The sequence below is a fragment of the Silurus aristotelis genome, assembly GCF_946808225.1.
Source record: "Silurus aristotelis genome assembly, chromosome: 5".
In the NCBI taxonomy this organism is placed as follows: domain Eukaryota; kingdom Metazoa; phylum Chordata; class Actinopteri; order Siluriformes; family Siluridae; genus Silurus; species Silurus aristotelis.
In genome coordinates, this window is record NC_139578.1 from 26,990,335 (window position 1) to 27,003,990 (window position 13,656).

The window sequence follows — 13,656 nt, forward strand, 5'->3', positions numbered from 1 at the left end:
AGGGATTAGGGCCTTCCAACAGAGAGCTAGGAGTGGGCTTGGCATCCAGCAACGGCACCTTTTATCACTTAGTGGAACATTAAAAGCACTCCGAAGCAACACTCTGCGATTAGCAAGGCACCGTGTCAGGTAGCCATGGAGGATTATATATTTTTATTATTAGCCACAAAGGCAGGCTAGACGTATAAAACCTTGTGTGTGTGGAGTACCGCAGAGATCTCCGAACAAGAAAATACCACCATCCCGTGTGGAGGCTAGAGTCCTCCTAATATTTGTATGATATCCGTCAACGATAAAAAAGGGTTTATTTTGTGTCTAGGCAAAAAAGAAAACAAAAAAAAAAAAACAAGTAAATAGCATTTACTGAGAATTGTATCAAGAGTTTTCAAAGGAACGGTTTTGTACAGCCAATCACAAAGACCATCAACAGGCACAAAATGAGAAGCAATTACTGTGAGGCCCTTTTTGCAAAGGCCTGCAAAGAAATGTGGTTTATGTTTGAGAGGAAAAAAAAGGGGGGGGGGAGTCTAGCGAGTAAGCTGGGGGAAGGTAAATGGCTCAGAGATGGATAAGACATTGTTTTCAGTGAAACCCACACGCATTCCTCTATTGACGGGTGGCTGAATGATCATTCATCGAGCTCGGGCAAAGCGCAAAACTTTTACTTCCCGTATAGGAAAGCGCCTAAACGAAAGGAAGGCGCAGGATATTGAGCTCTCAATCCAACAGCAAAGTTTTGTTTTCGAGGCTTTAAAGCTTATGTTCGCAAAAGGTTTCGAATTCTGCCAGCGCTGCAAAAAAAATAACGTGACGGAAAAAATCTGCCAATTGCTCCAGCACCAAATGAAACAAAATGATTTCCCACCGCGATGATAAATTCCATCCAAAATAGAAACCCACAACAGTGTGAAGCAACAGGGAAAAGAAGAGGGGGAGGGGCGAGCTATAATGGGAGCCTATTTTACTTGTGCTTTGCAGTAATCAATGTTTGGCACACACATGTGTGATTAAATCAGCTTTGTTCTAAAAAAAAAAAGGAGAAAAAAACAGATTTGGAGCCTGGGAAAGAGTAAAGAAAAATAATTGTTGTTCTGCAAACACATTAGCATGAGACGAGACGATGGTGTGTGCGTAAGAGTGTGTGTGTTTTCTGAAAAGGAAAGAGGGGGTTGCTGCTGTTCTCTGTGGCCGAACTTATAATTACAACCAAACATACTAATCAAAGTCGAAAAGTCACAAAGAGAATGAATTAAGGCCCCTGTTTTCTTAGGAGAGCACTACAAACATTTGTTTCACCTTCCAAACTCGTCATTTTGGCCGCCAGCCAAGTCAGACGTTTTGTTTGCTGAGATGCAGGCGAAGGGAGTGATTTATAGAAGGGGGAAAAAAAAAGACGAAAAAATTACCCATGTTCGAACTCAACCTCATCTGCCATTACAGCAGTTCGTCAGAGTTAATCTGCGTGATTTAACTGGATTAGTCCCGAAGGAAAGTGTATGATTGCGAGCCCTTAAGGAGAACGTGGAAAAGCGGTGTAAAATTCCCCTTTAATCCCATCAACGACGTCGAAACGCATCAGAAGCGTGAGATACTTCGATTTAGCATCCTTGCGAAAAAGAAAAGAGGAGGGGGAAATCGAAATAAATATGAGGTGAGAGTGTGTCAGAAAAATGACAGTACAAATCCGCATTTGTGTGAAGAGAACAAGAGAGAGAGAGAGAAAGAGAGGGAGAGTGAGAAAGACTTACCTTCAGAGCACTGATAAAAGGCCAGAAGGAACAGAAGGCCGTACAGCAGGGGACATTTACACAGTGAAGCAGCCATTTTGTTCTTCAAGATCCTCCAGATGCCGGACAATGACAGTGGTTTGAAGATGGATGAGAGGGAACGAATGGAAGAGGGAAAGAAAAACCTATCCGGGGCCTGTAAACCTCAGCGAGCAGTCGTTTGCCGCAAACCTTCACCGCTCATATTCCTTCTGAAATAAAAAGAAATAAAAAAAACCAACAGATTATTACAACAGGAAGAATCATGGGAGTTAGAACAGCTGCTTTTCCCCACACTGCCCGATCCCACTATATTCATCCATCACCATTATCATTGTGAAACCCAAAAAACGGGCGAATGATCGGCACACATGGTCCTGAACAGATCGTCCGAAAAATGACGACGGCGGGAAAAAATGCGCGCCCGTTTAAATTAACAGAACGACATATTTTGTCTGTACGTAAATAAAAGGCGAAAAGGCGGCGGACTGTTTTGGCTGAAATGCCGGACCGTAATGGCCCTGCTATCTGATGGGCTCTTTTACTCTCGGCTCTTAATGCTCTGGAGAACAGAGCTGCATAAATGATGTCCACGAGCAACATCTGTACGGAATAAAAAGTCAAACTCAACTCAGGTTTCGAGTGCCTTTTTAAAATCTGAATTTTCTTCTTTTTTCTGAAGATGCCTAAAGGAATGGCAGTGATAGTACAGACCTGAAGCGGCATATGCGGATTAGCCTTCCAAACAATTCTGCCAAAATAATATTAAACAGTCAGCAGCTTTTCGACGAGAATCGGGGGGTTTGGAGTTCAACTGAGTTCAATGCGAAACACATTTGGTTTTTTTTCTTTTTCAAGTAAAGCATCATGAGTGATGACCAATTGTAAATCGATGCCAGGACCACGATACTTCTGAAAACCTATTAACTGAGTTTTAAATGTTTTAAATTAGACAGATTCCATTGATCCACTGATCCAGAAATGATCATACTTTGTCCAATCCAATTACCACACACACACACACACACACACACACACACACACACACACTATAGGATTTACATAGACAAAACAAAGTGTCTCATAACAATGACTTTAGAAAAAAGGTGTTAAACTCAGAAATGGGAGATCAAAACAAAGATGTAGAAACCTTGGACAACTCAAAGAAAGTGTGCTTTGGTAATAGTTTGTCTGGGACACTTTGTGATTGGAGAACAAAAATAAGAGTTTTGGATGTATTTATTGTATAACTGTATGATCCATTGTACAGAATCGAGCAACTTTGAACAACACACTGCTGTTAACTGATTCACTCTGAATTGGAAGGTTGGGGTTTCAAGCCCAGGTATCTCCAAGCTGCCACTCTTGGGTGCTTGAGCAAGACCCTTAACCCGCTGCGCTCCAAGTAAGTAAGCTATAATGTACATTATGTAAAGCTAAAATACCCTTTACCTTCAAGTGATATTTTACCTATAAAGTCTTTGTCAAACTATTCTTGAATTTTCAAGTAGGAATTCAGATTTGAAGGTGCGCTTTCTTGGAAAGAGATCCCGAGTAGAAGCTTTAAACCTCAGGACGCACATAATTAAACAAAGCAAAGACGAGAAGCAAAACCAAAAAAAAAAAAAAAAACATTGGCTGAAGAACTGGAACAAAGGGATCTGGAAAAAATCGTTTTCTCTGCCCAGTATTAAGGTGACAGAAAAAGTTAAACGATCCATAGGAATCACAACAAACACAAGAGTCAGCGCAACATAAGTGATTTGTTACTTGTGTGACTATAAAAACGACTGTTTAGATTTTTGTGTGTATCAAACACAGTGTTTATTTTCTGTTTCAGTTTGTCCAACATATTTGTCGAACGCTACGGCTCTACGCTATAATAATAAAAAAAGAAAATGCTACAGTAGACAGCATGTTTCAATATATGTTTGCTTCAGTTCCTGCAGTCAGGTAGATTACTGGGTCACGACCGCCTTTCTCACTGCAGAGTTCACTTGGAACCCGACCAAGACCACCTCCCTGAGACGCTCTCGGACCGGTTTTGTTGGTCTGAGGCACAGCAGGGATCCACTGAAGTCGAGTAAACACAGCATATGTGATTGCACTCTAAATATGTTATGCTGCGAGTCCTAGGTTTCTTTCATGCTAAGAATGCTGACTCCTAATAACTGAATATTTTTATTCTTTATTTCTTTTTGACAATTGTTGAAAGCTAAGTCTGGACCAGAGAAGATCAGGATGGAAAATACCACAATTTTCTTGTATGGTGGGTCACGGACTGAATTTGTATCAAAATAATTCTGTACAAATTCCATACAAACTCCACACAAGTGGGTATTAGGGGTTTGGAAGCATGCAAAAGAGCCGTCATTAAGGATGAATTTGTGGTTTGGAGTGTCAAAACGATTTCCCTGACCACCGTTATGACTAGACACAATAGGAAAGTTTCGGCAGAACTTTGGCAGAAAAGTAAAGCGGCGTAAACACACTGAAAGAAAACTCATTTTATGTCCTCGGCAAAGAAAGCGGAGGACATAAACAAATCATTAGCAACATTCACGTTTGCCTCTGAGCAGACAGAGCTCGAGCAAGGCATGCATTTCGAGTTCAGAGGTTCTCTTTTTTATTGAATGTGTGCACTCGATGTGTTGGTGGCCTTTGACCTTGTGCTTGCAATATCATAAATCCAGCCTGCAGACGTCCAGAGAGTGTGAAATGCCCAGCTAAATGCATTTAAGTACTTTTATGAGCTGATTATTTTTTTCCCCCTCATATAAATGAGAGATGCCAACGTAATCCACACTTCGAATACTCGATGGCGTTCATCTGGCATGCAGGTCCGTCTCTGCTAAATTGTCTCTCGCGTTTTTTCCTCGCTGAATTGTCAAAACCGGGTACTCATGAGCACTTTGAGCTCACCTGCTGTAAATACAGCGTGGTCCATGCTGCCAAGCTAATTAGGTCATGTGCCAAGTTGCTACTTAGTTATCCTGTTGTTTGTCAAACAAATACAGAATGGCAAAGTTGGCTAAATAGGTGGACACAAAGTCCCGGTGTCTAGTAACACAAAATATATGCAGCATTAACACTCCCCTATTTTTGCTTTTTTTTTGTCTTGCCCTATATCTCGCGGGGACGCTCAAACAAACCCGTCCTGCTTTGTCTGCATTGGCAAAGGTTACAATCTGAGACCCATGGGAAGCGGCGCCTCGTTATAACATATGTCAGATATCGAAGACGGATGATCTGTCAGCCTCGCTTGCCTTGCGCATTCATACGCCCTGACACACACACACACACGCGCATTTTACATATACCATACACACACACACACACACACACACACCAACATCCGCCCACAAACCAAATCATTCTTTCATCTCAGTAAACCGACTTTGTCCCTCCCAATTCTCCATCCACTTCTCATCTGCGGTACTGCCTGCGTCGAGTGTTGGGAGTCCGTGGGCTCTGAATCGTCTGGCTCGCCCACTGAAATTCACACTTTGAAGTGTGAGTCATGAGGAAAGCAAGAAGGAGAAAAAAAAAATTCTCGCCACAGCTCCTCTGGTGAGCCCTCTCATCAACTATCCTGATTATTTTATAATGAGCCTAAACACGCACTCTGCCCAGATCGCTCACAATGTGGAGAGATTTTCGAAGCGAACAAACAAGAAGACACAAAAGGGGGGATAAAGTTGGAATGGAAACAGGGACAGATTCATCATTAACATACAGCAGACTGAATTTTGCACCGCATTAATGAATTCGGGTTTTGGCGTCCCGAGCAGGTGGAGGCTTCTTTTGTTTCCAGAGGTATTTAAAATGTAGATCAGAACCCTATTGAGAATGCTGGGGGTCACATACTATGTAATGTCATTGAGGAAAAGAGCCAAGAGTCTGTTTCTTTTTTCTTTTTTTTTTTTTTTAATTGGTGTCCGATATAAAAAAAACTCCAGAATTTGTATTAAGTCATTTGTCTTTTAAAGACTTGTGGAAGCCATATGGGCAGATTTCCCCAACATATAGACCTAAATATTTATGTAATGAACCATGACTAGCACATTAATCATAGGATTAAGTCAGTGAAAGCCCTGACAGCAACTGCATGATAGGAATCATGCCAGGAGTGGATTGTAAAGGAGCACCATTTAAACATTACGCATTTGAATTCCTTTTTTGCAGGGACGTACGCTTTTAAATCATTACCCATCATCTTTTAACGTTCCGATCCAGTAATTTCTACATGCTAGTACTCAAATCTCATGCCTTGTTTATCTAACTGGACAAATGTGTGAACATAGACCATTTAGACAAGCTGCAAAATCCTTCAAAAAAAAAAGACAACAGTCCTCCATGTTCATGATAACAGAGACATGGCAGAGTTTAACGCATTATTCTATTAAAAATTGCCTTTTCCCATTCAAACTGCTTTGACCTTCACAAGACTTTAAACACTCTTAAAAAAAGCAGCCACAACGAGTGGACGTTCTTCAAAACCTGACATAAAATAACACAACTGCTTTTAAATTAAAACACAACAGATTTGGAGGATAATCTGTGCTACGGCCCAAAAACTAGCATTAATCATAGCTTGTGTTGTTCTGAGAAAGTCAGCTGTTTTATAATTTTTTTATCAAAATGTGAAAGAAATTGTATCCTTAATATCAGATTCCTTAATATTTGTTAAAGATTTTAGTTGATTGGGTGTATCCCCAAATAAACACTGCAAAAAAAAAGAGAAAGAAACAAAATGGCCGCATGTTAGCTTGAAAATACAAACAACTACTCAAGAATTCAATTGATTGTGTAACGAAATAAATGACAGAGTCATCTATACAACTATCTAGCGCAGATTTCATTAATCCCTGCACTCTCATCATGCTTTTTTACCTCAGTGTGTAAGAATAAGAATAAGAAGCTGTCTTGCTAACCAGTGTTTATTGCATTAACCAGCAGGCTAATTAGTCATCTACTGAGTAGGCTTTGACAGCGATAGTGCAAAGTTATAACACTTTATACACTCAAATCTACACATTGTGATCACTTAAACGCTGTTGTGTTTGTAACTCGAATCCTAATAACGGCATTCAGGTTACACACACCGTACAAGATGATCCGAGCAAATTCTTGGCCAACTTCTGTGTGCTAATGTGTGTTCTACATGACGGAAAATGATCATTTTACCTCATCCATCAGCATTATCCGAGCTCTTGTGGGAAAATTAACGAGTTCAACTTTTTTTACAGACGTTTTTCGAGTATATATGAACAATTAATGTACAGCAACAGCAGCAATGAACCGAATCTATATTGTTTAAAGTGAGCTCCTGGTATGAAAGATGTTTTTTCTTCTAATTAGCATGTTTTGTTTACATTAATAACCTTCAGTGGTACCATGTTTGTAGCTTACATTTATATAAAAAGGCTGGTTCTTTGAACTCTGCCATTGTGAGCCTATATCGGTTGTTATATTATCTGAATCCTCCTTTTCCAGTCCAATATAACTAGAATTGAACATGGACTTGTACAAACCATAAAAAAAAAAAAAACTCCCTTGCCATTTTTCTTGTAACAAATAAGCACTACTGATGTTAGGCAAGACTGCAGCCAAGAAATTCTGACGCCAAAAAAAATCCCCAAACTCATCACAGTTTCGATGTTTAACACTGTTTAATGTTTAGATGGAAAGCTGGGAAAAAAGGGTAAAAAAAAAATCTCACTCTATCTTTCTTGGACTACTTTAAAGCCACTGCCTTTGGTGTATTTATCCAGTGATAATACTGTCATCATTCTGGCCTTGAACATAATACTTTTTCGCTCATTTAAGGCTGAACACAATTAAAGATATCCTGTTGCTTTGTTCTACTTGGTTAGTTGCATTTCTTGAAAGATGTGGAGGCTAAATCAAATATTCAAAGTGCATTTATTTTTTAAATACAATTCTTTGTATTTAATTGTTTAAATACAATTAAATGAAATTTTTTAAATTGACAGTAGGTCAATAAAAGAGACTTTATTAAGAGACGGAGAATGCTGAGACTGAGAACCAAAGATGGCCGGCTTTTAGGAAAATAAATGAGCGCACGCCAAATTTATATATCTCTTGGTCTTAATTTGACAAATACGCAGCCCATTGCAGGTAGAATTAACAGCTTTAATAAGCGCAAAGTTCGAATCTTTAGAGGTAACCACAATCGCTATATTTCTGAGAGAGATCGAAGAAGAGGCCAAAAAAGCAATATAACTGCCAGGCCGTTTTTTTACAAGCTTTGAGAATTCAGTTACTGGCATCAGCAAATACAATGCTATGGGAAAATCCCATTCTCCAGCATGCCAGCTGATGCCCGGGTGAAGGACGAGTGAGAGAAAGGGTGGGCGCGCCACAGCGATTTGCACTTCATCGAAGAGCTTGAGACGTCTCCGCAGCAAATCCCCTCCCCACCACCACCACCATCCCCGCTGAGGACACGCCTACATTACGCCCGCGAAATCAAGAGCAGGAGCCAAGCTTTATCGTCTCCCTAAACACCTTTTTGTCTGGCAGATTGCAGACTGGATTTAGTCTGACTTGAAATAAAAGGATTAAATGATTAGCATTAAGAATATTTTGCCCCATTCTTGACAGACACGTCATCGTTTCACATGGGGGTGGATAGCATTAGTGGAAAAAAAAAGGATGGCTGTACGCCAAGAGTGAAGTCAGAGTAAATTGGCAAATGGGACAAAGATTTATCAGCTGCATAAGTCCATGTTGTTGACAGCTTACAGATAGGCAGGGTTTCAGGATGTAGCTTGACTCACGTTGGACATTTTCATGTTTATACCGACCGGTTGTTTTTTTTTTTCTGCTATCTGTAACAACACTGTATTCTTTACATCAAAACTGAAGCGGCCATACGCCAGTCCAAAAAATGCTGAGTCATCTTTCTAAAAGGACTAAAAGTTCTCCACTATGAAGACTTTCCTCTGTTTAAGAACTTGGCCACTACAAATCCTTGGCACTGGAGACTCATAGCAAAAATGCTAAATAAGTACAAATAAAATAAAAAATAATCTCCTCGCAGAAAATGTCACTTTTTTTTAGCAGTTTATTTGGAGCGCCTGCTGTAGAAGTCCCAGAGTAGGTTACTATATTGCTTTAATATAGAAACCTGAAAAAAAAAAAAAAACCTAGAGCTTCTGTTGAAGGGAAATGAATGAACTGATCAGAGTAAAGAATTCAACACTGGTGTGGTGTGATTACTCATAAAACACTTAGGTAGCAGGTATATTAAAAACGCGATCGAAACCAACTGATGGGAAAAGATCGACAGCAAGCATTCCGCAGCATGAAATATGGCTGTGTTTGCGACAGAGGAAGTCTGAATGGATGCGAGCCCTTTTACAAAGCCCTTAGTCGCCTCTCTCAAGCTGGGGAGGCGGCCAGAGGAAGAATAGCCAAGAAAGAAGAAGGAGTCGCGGGGTTCTAAGACAAAGTGCAGTTGAATGAACGCGAGAAATAGAAGAGGAGAAAAGAATAGGTCGGAGGAGAAAGAAGGGGCGGGAGACTTGCTGAGAAAGATTGACAGATTGTGAGTATCGCTTGACCTTAGAGGGTTCGCCCCTGAGTATTCTCTACTGGCTTGAAAGGGGGGGGGTACGAGAAAAAAAAGAGCTGGAATGTTAATTTATTTTCAATTGTCAGTGTCTGCAAGGGGGAAAATAAAGAATGCATATGTACATGCATCTCAATGAGGCTAGTACAAAGTGAAATGTAAGAGCTGCGACAAAAAGTATACACTCGGATGGAGGCGAGAAGGAGACGTTTTCTCCCGAACATGCCGATCCTTTGACTGACAAAATCTCTTGAAATGAACCTGACCCCCCTCTATCCCCTTTACTAGGCAGCTGCCTAACTGATATGATTGCTTTGCAATTTTGAATCCTCGATGGGAGACTCGTTTAAAGTTCAGGTTGCTCAGGGAATCTTGGCACGACCAATTTAAAGAAGAGGATGTGCTGTCAGGAAAGAACGAAGGTTGATTATGTGGAACACAAAAGAGCCAAGGGAGGTGGGGCAGATGTGGGGCAGAATCTCCCTGGATACACCCAACGTGCCCGTTGGGGATCTTTCCGGAGGCATTGCACTTTGTCTTTGACGGTTGGTGACAAGTCTAGGGCAGATGCTGCCTCCCCCTTGGGAATACATTGTCATTTTTTTGGCTGCAGGGGAAAAAGTTGCAAAAGATAAATTAAAAAAAATCCTGTTTTGCCCCACCATCGTGTTGGGTTGAGGTGAGATAGCCAGGATTGGGTGCCAAGTTTCCTTGCCAATTACGAGAGCAACAGGATCGTACCTGAAATAATGTAAGCGTGGAAACACCTTGAAATATCTGGAATTAATTGGCGCCATTTTCTCTCTCGAAAGACTGATTAAATAGCAATCAGGCTCACCGCTCACCAATTTGCGTGACTCGTTCGACACCGGCTAAGCTGCAGCTGTCATATTTGTTATCACCTCCTTCTCATTATTAGCTGTTAACATTGCTTACCCTAATGACGGATGATCAGCGTTACTTGGTGGAGGTCGTCCTCTTCTGCAGCTCTTGTACAGACCTGATTTGTAAAGGTTACTGGATCTTAATGAGGGTTTAATGTATTCCGGGGCAATAATCGCAGCATTTGCTAAAGAACGGGCCGAAATGGAAATGATTTAAATGTCACATTCATTTAAAGAGGAAGATTCTCCTCTCCGCCCGACACTATAGCTTTACTGGAGGTTTGATGTCGAGGGCTGTAATAGAATTAACTAAAGCCATGCTGGATGACACGAAGGATGAAAGATGACATCATTCAGCCAATAACACATCTCCGAATGTCTTTTATCGATAGAGTCTGTACACCTCGGTGATGTCGCAGTGACACAATGAGATTCTCCGAAGCCTGCCAAAGAGAGATCTTACACTTATTAAACACTTTTTTATTATTCTTTCCACAGTTTGGAATTAAAACATGGACTAAACAGATCTGGGCAGCAAAATCAACGGAGGACAACTCAACAATTTCCAAAGAGAGAAAAAGAATTCAGGTATATACAGAAATTATGGCTAATAATATTAAGCGATGGCTAATAATAAAAAAGAAAATGCAACGTTGTGGCTCAATTGTTAAGACATCAAACTTTTCATAAGAAGGTAGTGAGTTCATATTCCAGCACCACCAAGCTGGACCCTTAAGCAAGGCCCTTAACCCTTAACTGCTCAGTTGAATCAACAAGATAACTGCAAGTCGCTCTGGATAAGCGTTTCTGCCAAACGCCATGAATGTAAATGTGAACTAGCCAGCTGTGGTTAGTAAATGGCTGCTAATCATATTCCACACTGCTTTTCACTGATAAACAAAAATCTGGCAGGCAGACACGGCCTGACTCTTCTCTTTAGCGCTCGTCAGATTCTTCATGACGATGCAGTAATAGGCGCAGAGCATTAAACACTCCATTTCTTATCCAAGATGCCACACACACACACACACACACACACACACACACACACACACACATGTAAAAATGTCCAGCACTTTAGCATCTGACTTACCATTCCATCCCTAATCGAAACTTGAAGTGGTGCCATAAGAAAATATATTTTCCCATCTTTCTCTCTCACAAACACACACACACACACACACACACACACACACACACACACACACACACACACACACACACACATATATATATACAGCACACACAATTTATCACCCTCGGGTGGAGCTGAGAGATACAGGAAACTAGCTGTGATAAAAATGACTAAGAATGACCTGTGCCATCCTGGTAGAACTGCCTCCATCTATTTCCCATTACCATTGACATTAATGACATACAAAGAGGTCATTACGATGCATAAGAGGTCATTCAAATGCATAAGAGATTATTCTAATACAAAAGTAATCCTTGCAATATACCATATAAGGTCATTGTTCACTGCAAGAGCTCATTATACAGTATATGTAATCATGTCATCCTTATATACAGTAAAAAAAAAAAGGCTAAATATGACATCATAATGACACAAAAAAGATCATTACGATATACATTATAAAATGTCTTTATACCATACTATAAGACCTATAAGTTTTTTTTAATAATATAATAGGTCATTATGTATATACAGATATACAGTATGAGTTTATTATATAGGTAATAGATTATTTAAATATATTAAAAAGATCAATAAGATGCAATTATAATATGATACATTTCTATTATATGACCGACGCTTTAACCCAGAGCAACATACAGTTATCTCAGTTATACAGCTGAACAATTAAGGGCCTGTTCAAGGCCCCAGCAGTGGGAACTCGCAGTGGTGTTTCTGGCATTTGAACCCAGAAGTCCTACATATTATCCATTGAGCTACCACTTCCCACTTGATGTGAGGTCATTATGAAGTGCAGTTTATTAAAATATACTTAGAGGTCATTATATTATATAAGCAATAATTACGTTCTACAGTATAATTAGAGTTCATTAGAAATCTAATAGGCCATTAAATATATATAAAAAGGGCATTGCGAAGCCCAATAGGTCATTATGATACATATGACATCACTGGTACATAGGAGGTCATTTATACAAATATATATACTAGGGTAGGGCCATTGGCCGATGCATTGATTTAAAAATGTTGCCATTTGTATCACGATGCATAATTTTTTAACATATTTGCATTGGTAAAAAAAAAATTATTTATATATCATCATTAGTAGCTATTAGTAGCTATTACAATGCTATACTTTTATTATTTAGAAAGTGACCAATAATTTATGACCGATATTTTATATGTAGATTGATTTCTCCTTGCTAAACTGTTTATCAAACACGTTCTCTCAGCACATCAGCAAAGTATCACAACACTACTGAGACTGAGGCGTGTCCTGAGAGTCACATAGAATAAGGATTAACATGGCAGAGGTAGAGCTGCATCTTCCTGCACACAGAACAGGAAAAGAACGTTTTATTGAATCTTTTTCTTTATTTTTGGAAACTTATGCTATGCTGTCTGTCTGAAGCAAAGAAATAAAAGCGAACGATCCGAAACATATTGAATTGATTCAAATCACATTTTTGAATTAAATTCGAAAGCGAATCGCACTGCATTGTAATGGGGTGAATGGTATCGCTGATTTATATGTATCTTTAATGTATCGTATTGTTGGCTATACCTCGAGATGTGAATCGCATCGACCCCAGTTATGGAGATGCGCATTTATAATACACACACACACACACACACACACACACACACACACACACACACACACACACACACACTATCGTACGAATATATAGACTATCACATTTGATATTCACACATCACATTGCCTCGAATTTTCATGTTTTTGAAGTATTGCCCTTCTATTGTGTCTATCTAACTAATTCACTTTCACATTAAATTTTTTCCCCTGTGTGAACACCTTCTTCTTGTAAAACGGGTTTCAAACCGAAAGTGGTCTAATAATGAACATAAATAGCAACCATATGAAAAAGCATCACTGCCACGTGCATTTTATGACCACTGACCTTACGCTGTGCACGTTTGCTTTCTGTCAAAAAAAATACTGCAACCTTCACTCGTTCCCTTTCAATGTACACAGCATGCAGGTGAAGGTCTCTTTGGCTTGACAACTTCACTTATGTTTGGCGCCGTCAGAACAGACATTAATGTTTGCCATCAGTCTTTTGGGGGGTGTGAGAGGAATAGCGAACGCTCCACCGAAAACGGGGTAAGACGAAAAACTCTACGGTTTTGGCTTTCCACTGGGCCTGAGCTGTGATCTTAAGCCTTAGGCAAGGTTAAGGTTTGTTACACACCGATGTGCTCACATTCACTCCAGCACCTGAGCGCTGGGCA

The 13,656-nt window shown here is 39.9% G+C and overlaps 1 protein-coding gene across 13 annotated transcripts in view; it reads right to left on the reverse strand.

Moving 5' to 3' along the window:
* The window catches only part of adgrl2b.1 (adhesion G protein-coupled receptor L2b, tandem duplicate 1), a 143,173-nt gene that overhangs the window by 110,612 nt on the left and 18,905 nt on the right, over positions 1 to 13,656 (reverse strand). For all 13 annotated transcript variants that reach the window (XM_083542572.1, XM_083542568.1, XM_083542569.1 and 10 more), the window contains exon 2: positions 1,749 to 1,978. In XM_083542572.1, the coding sequence (XP_083398698.1) occupies positions 1,749 to 1,824 (76 nt within the window). In that variant the 5' untranslated portion in view covers positions 1,825 to 1,978. The remainder of the gene's footprint in view (positions 1 to 1,748; positions 1,979 to 13,656) is intronic.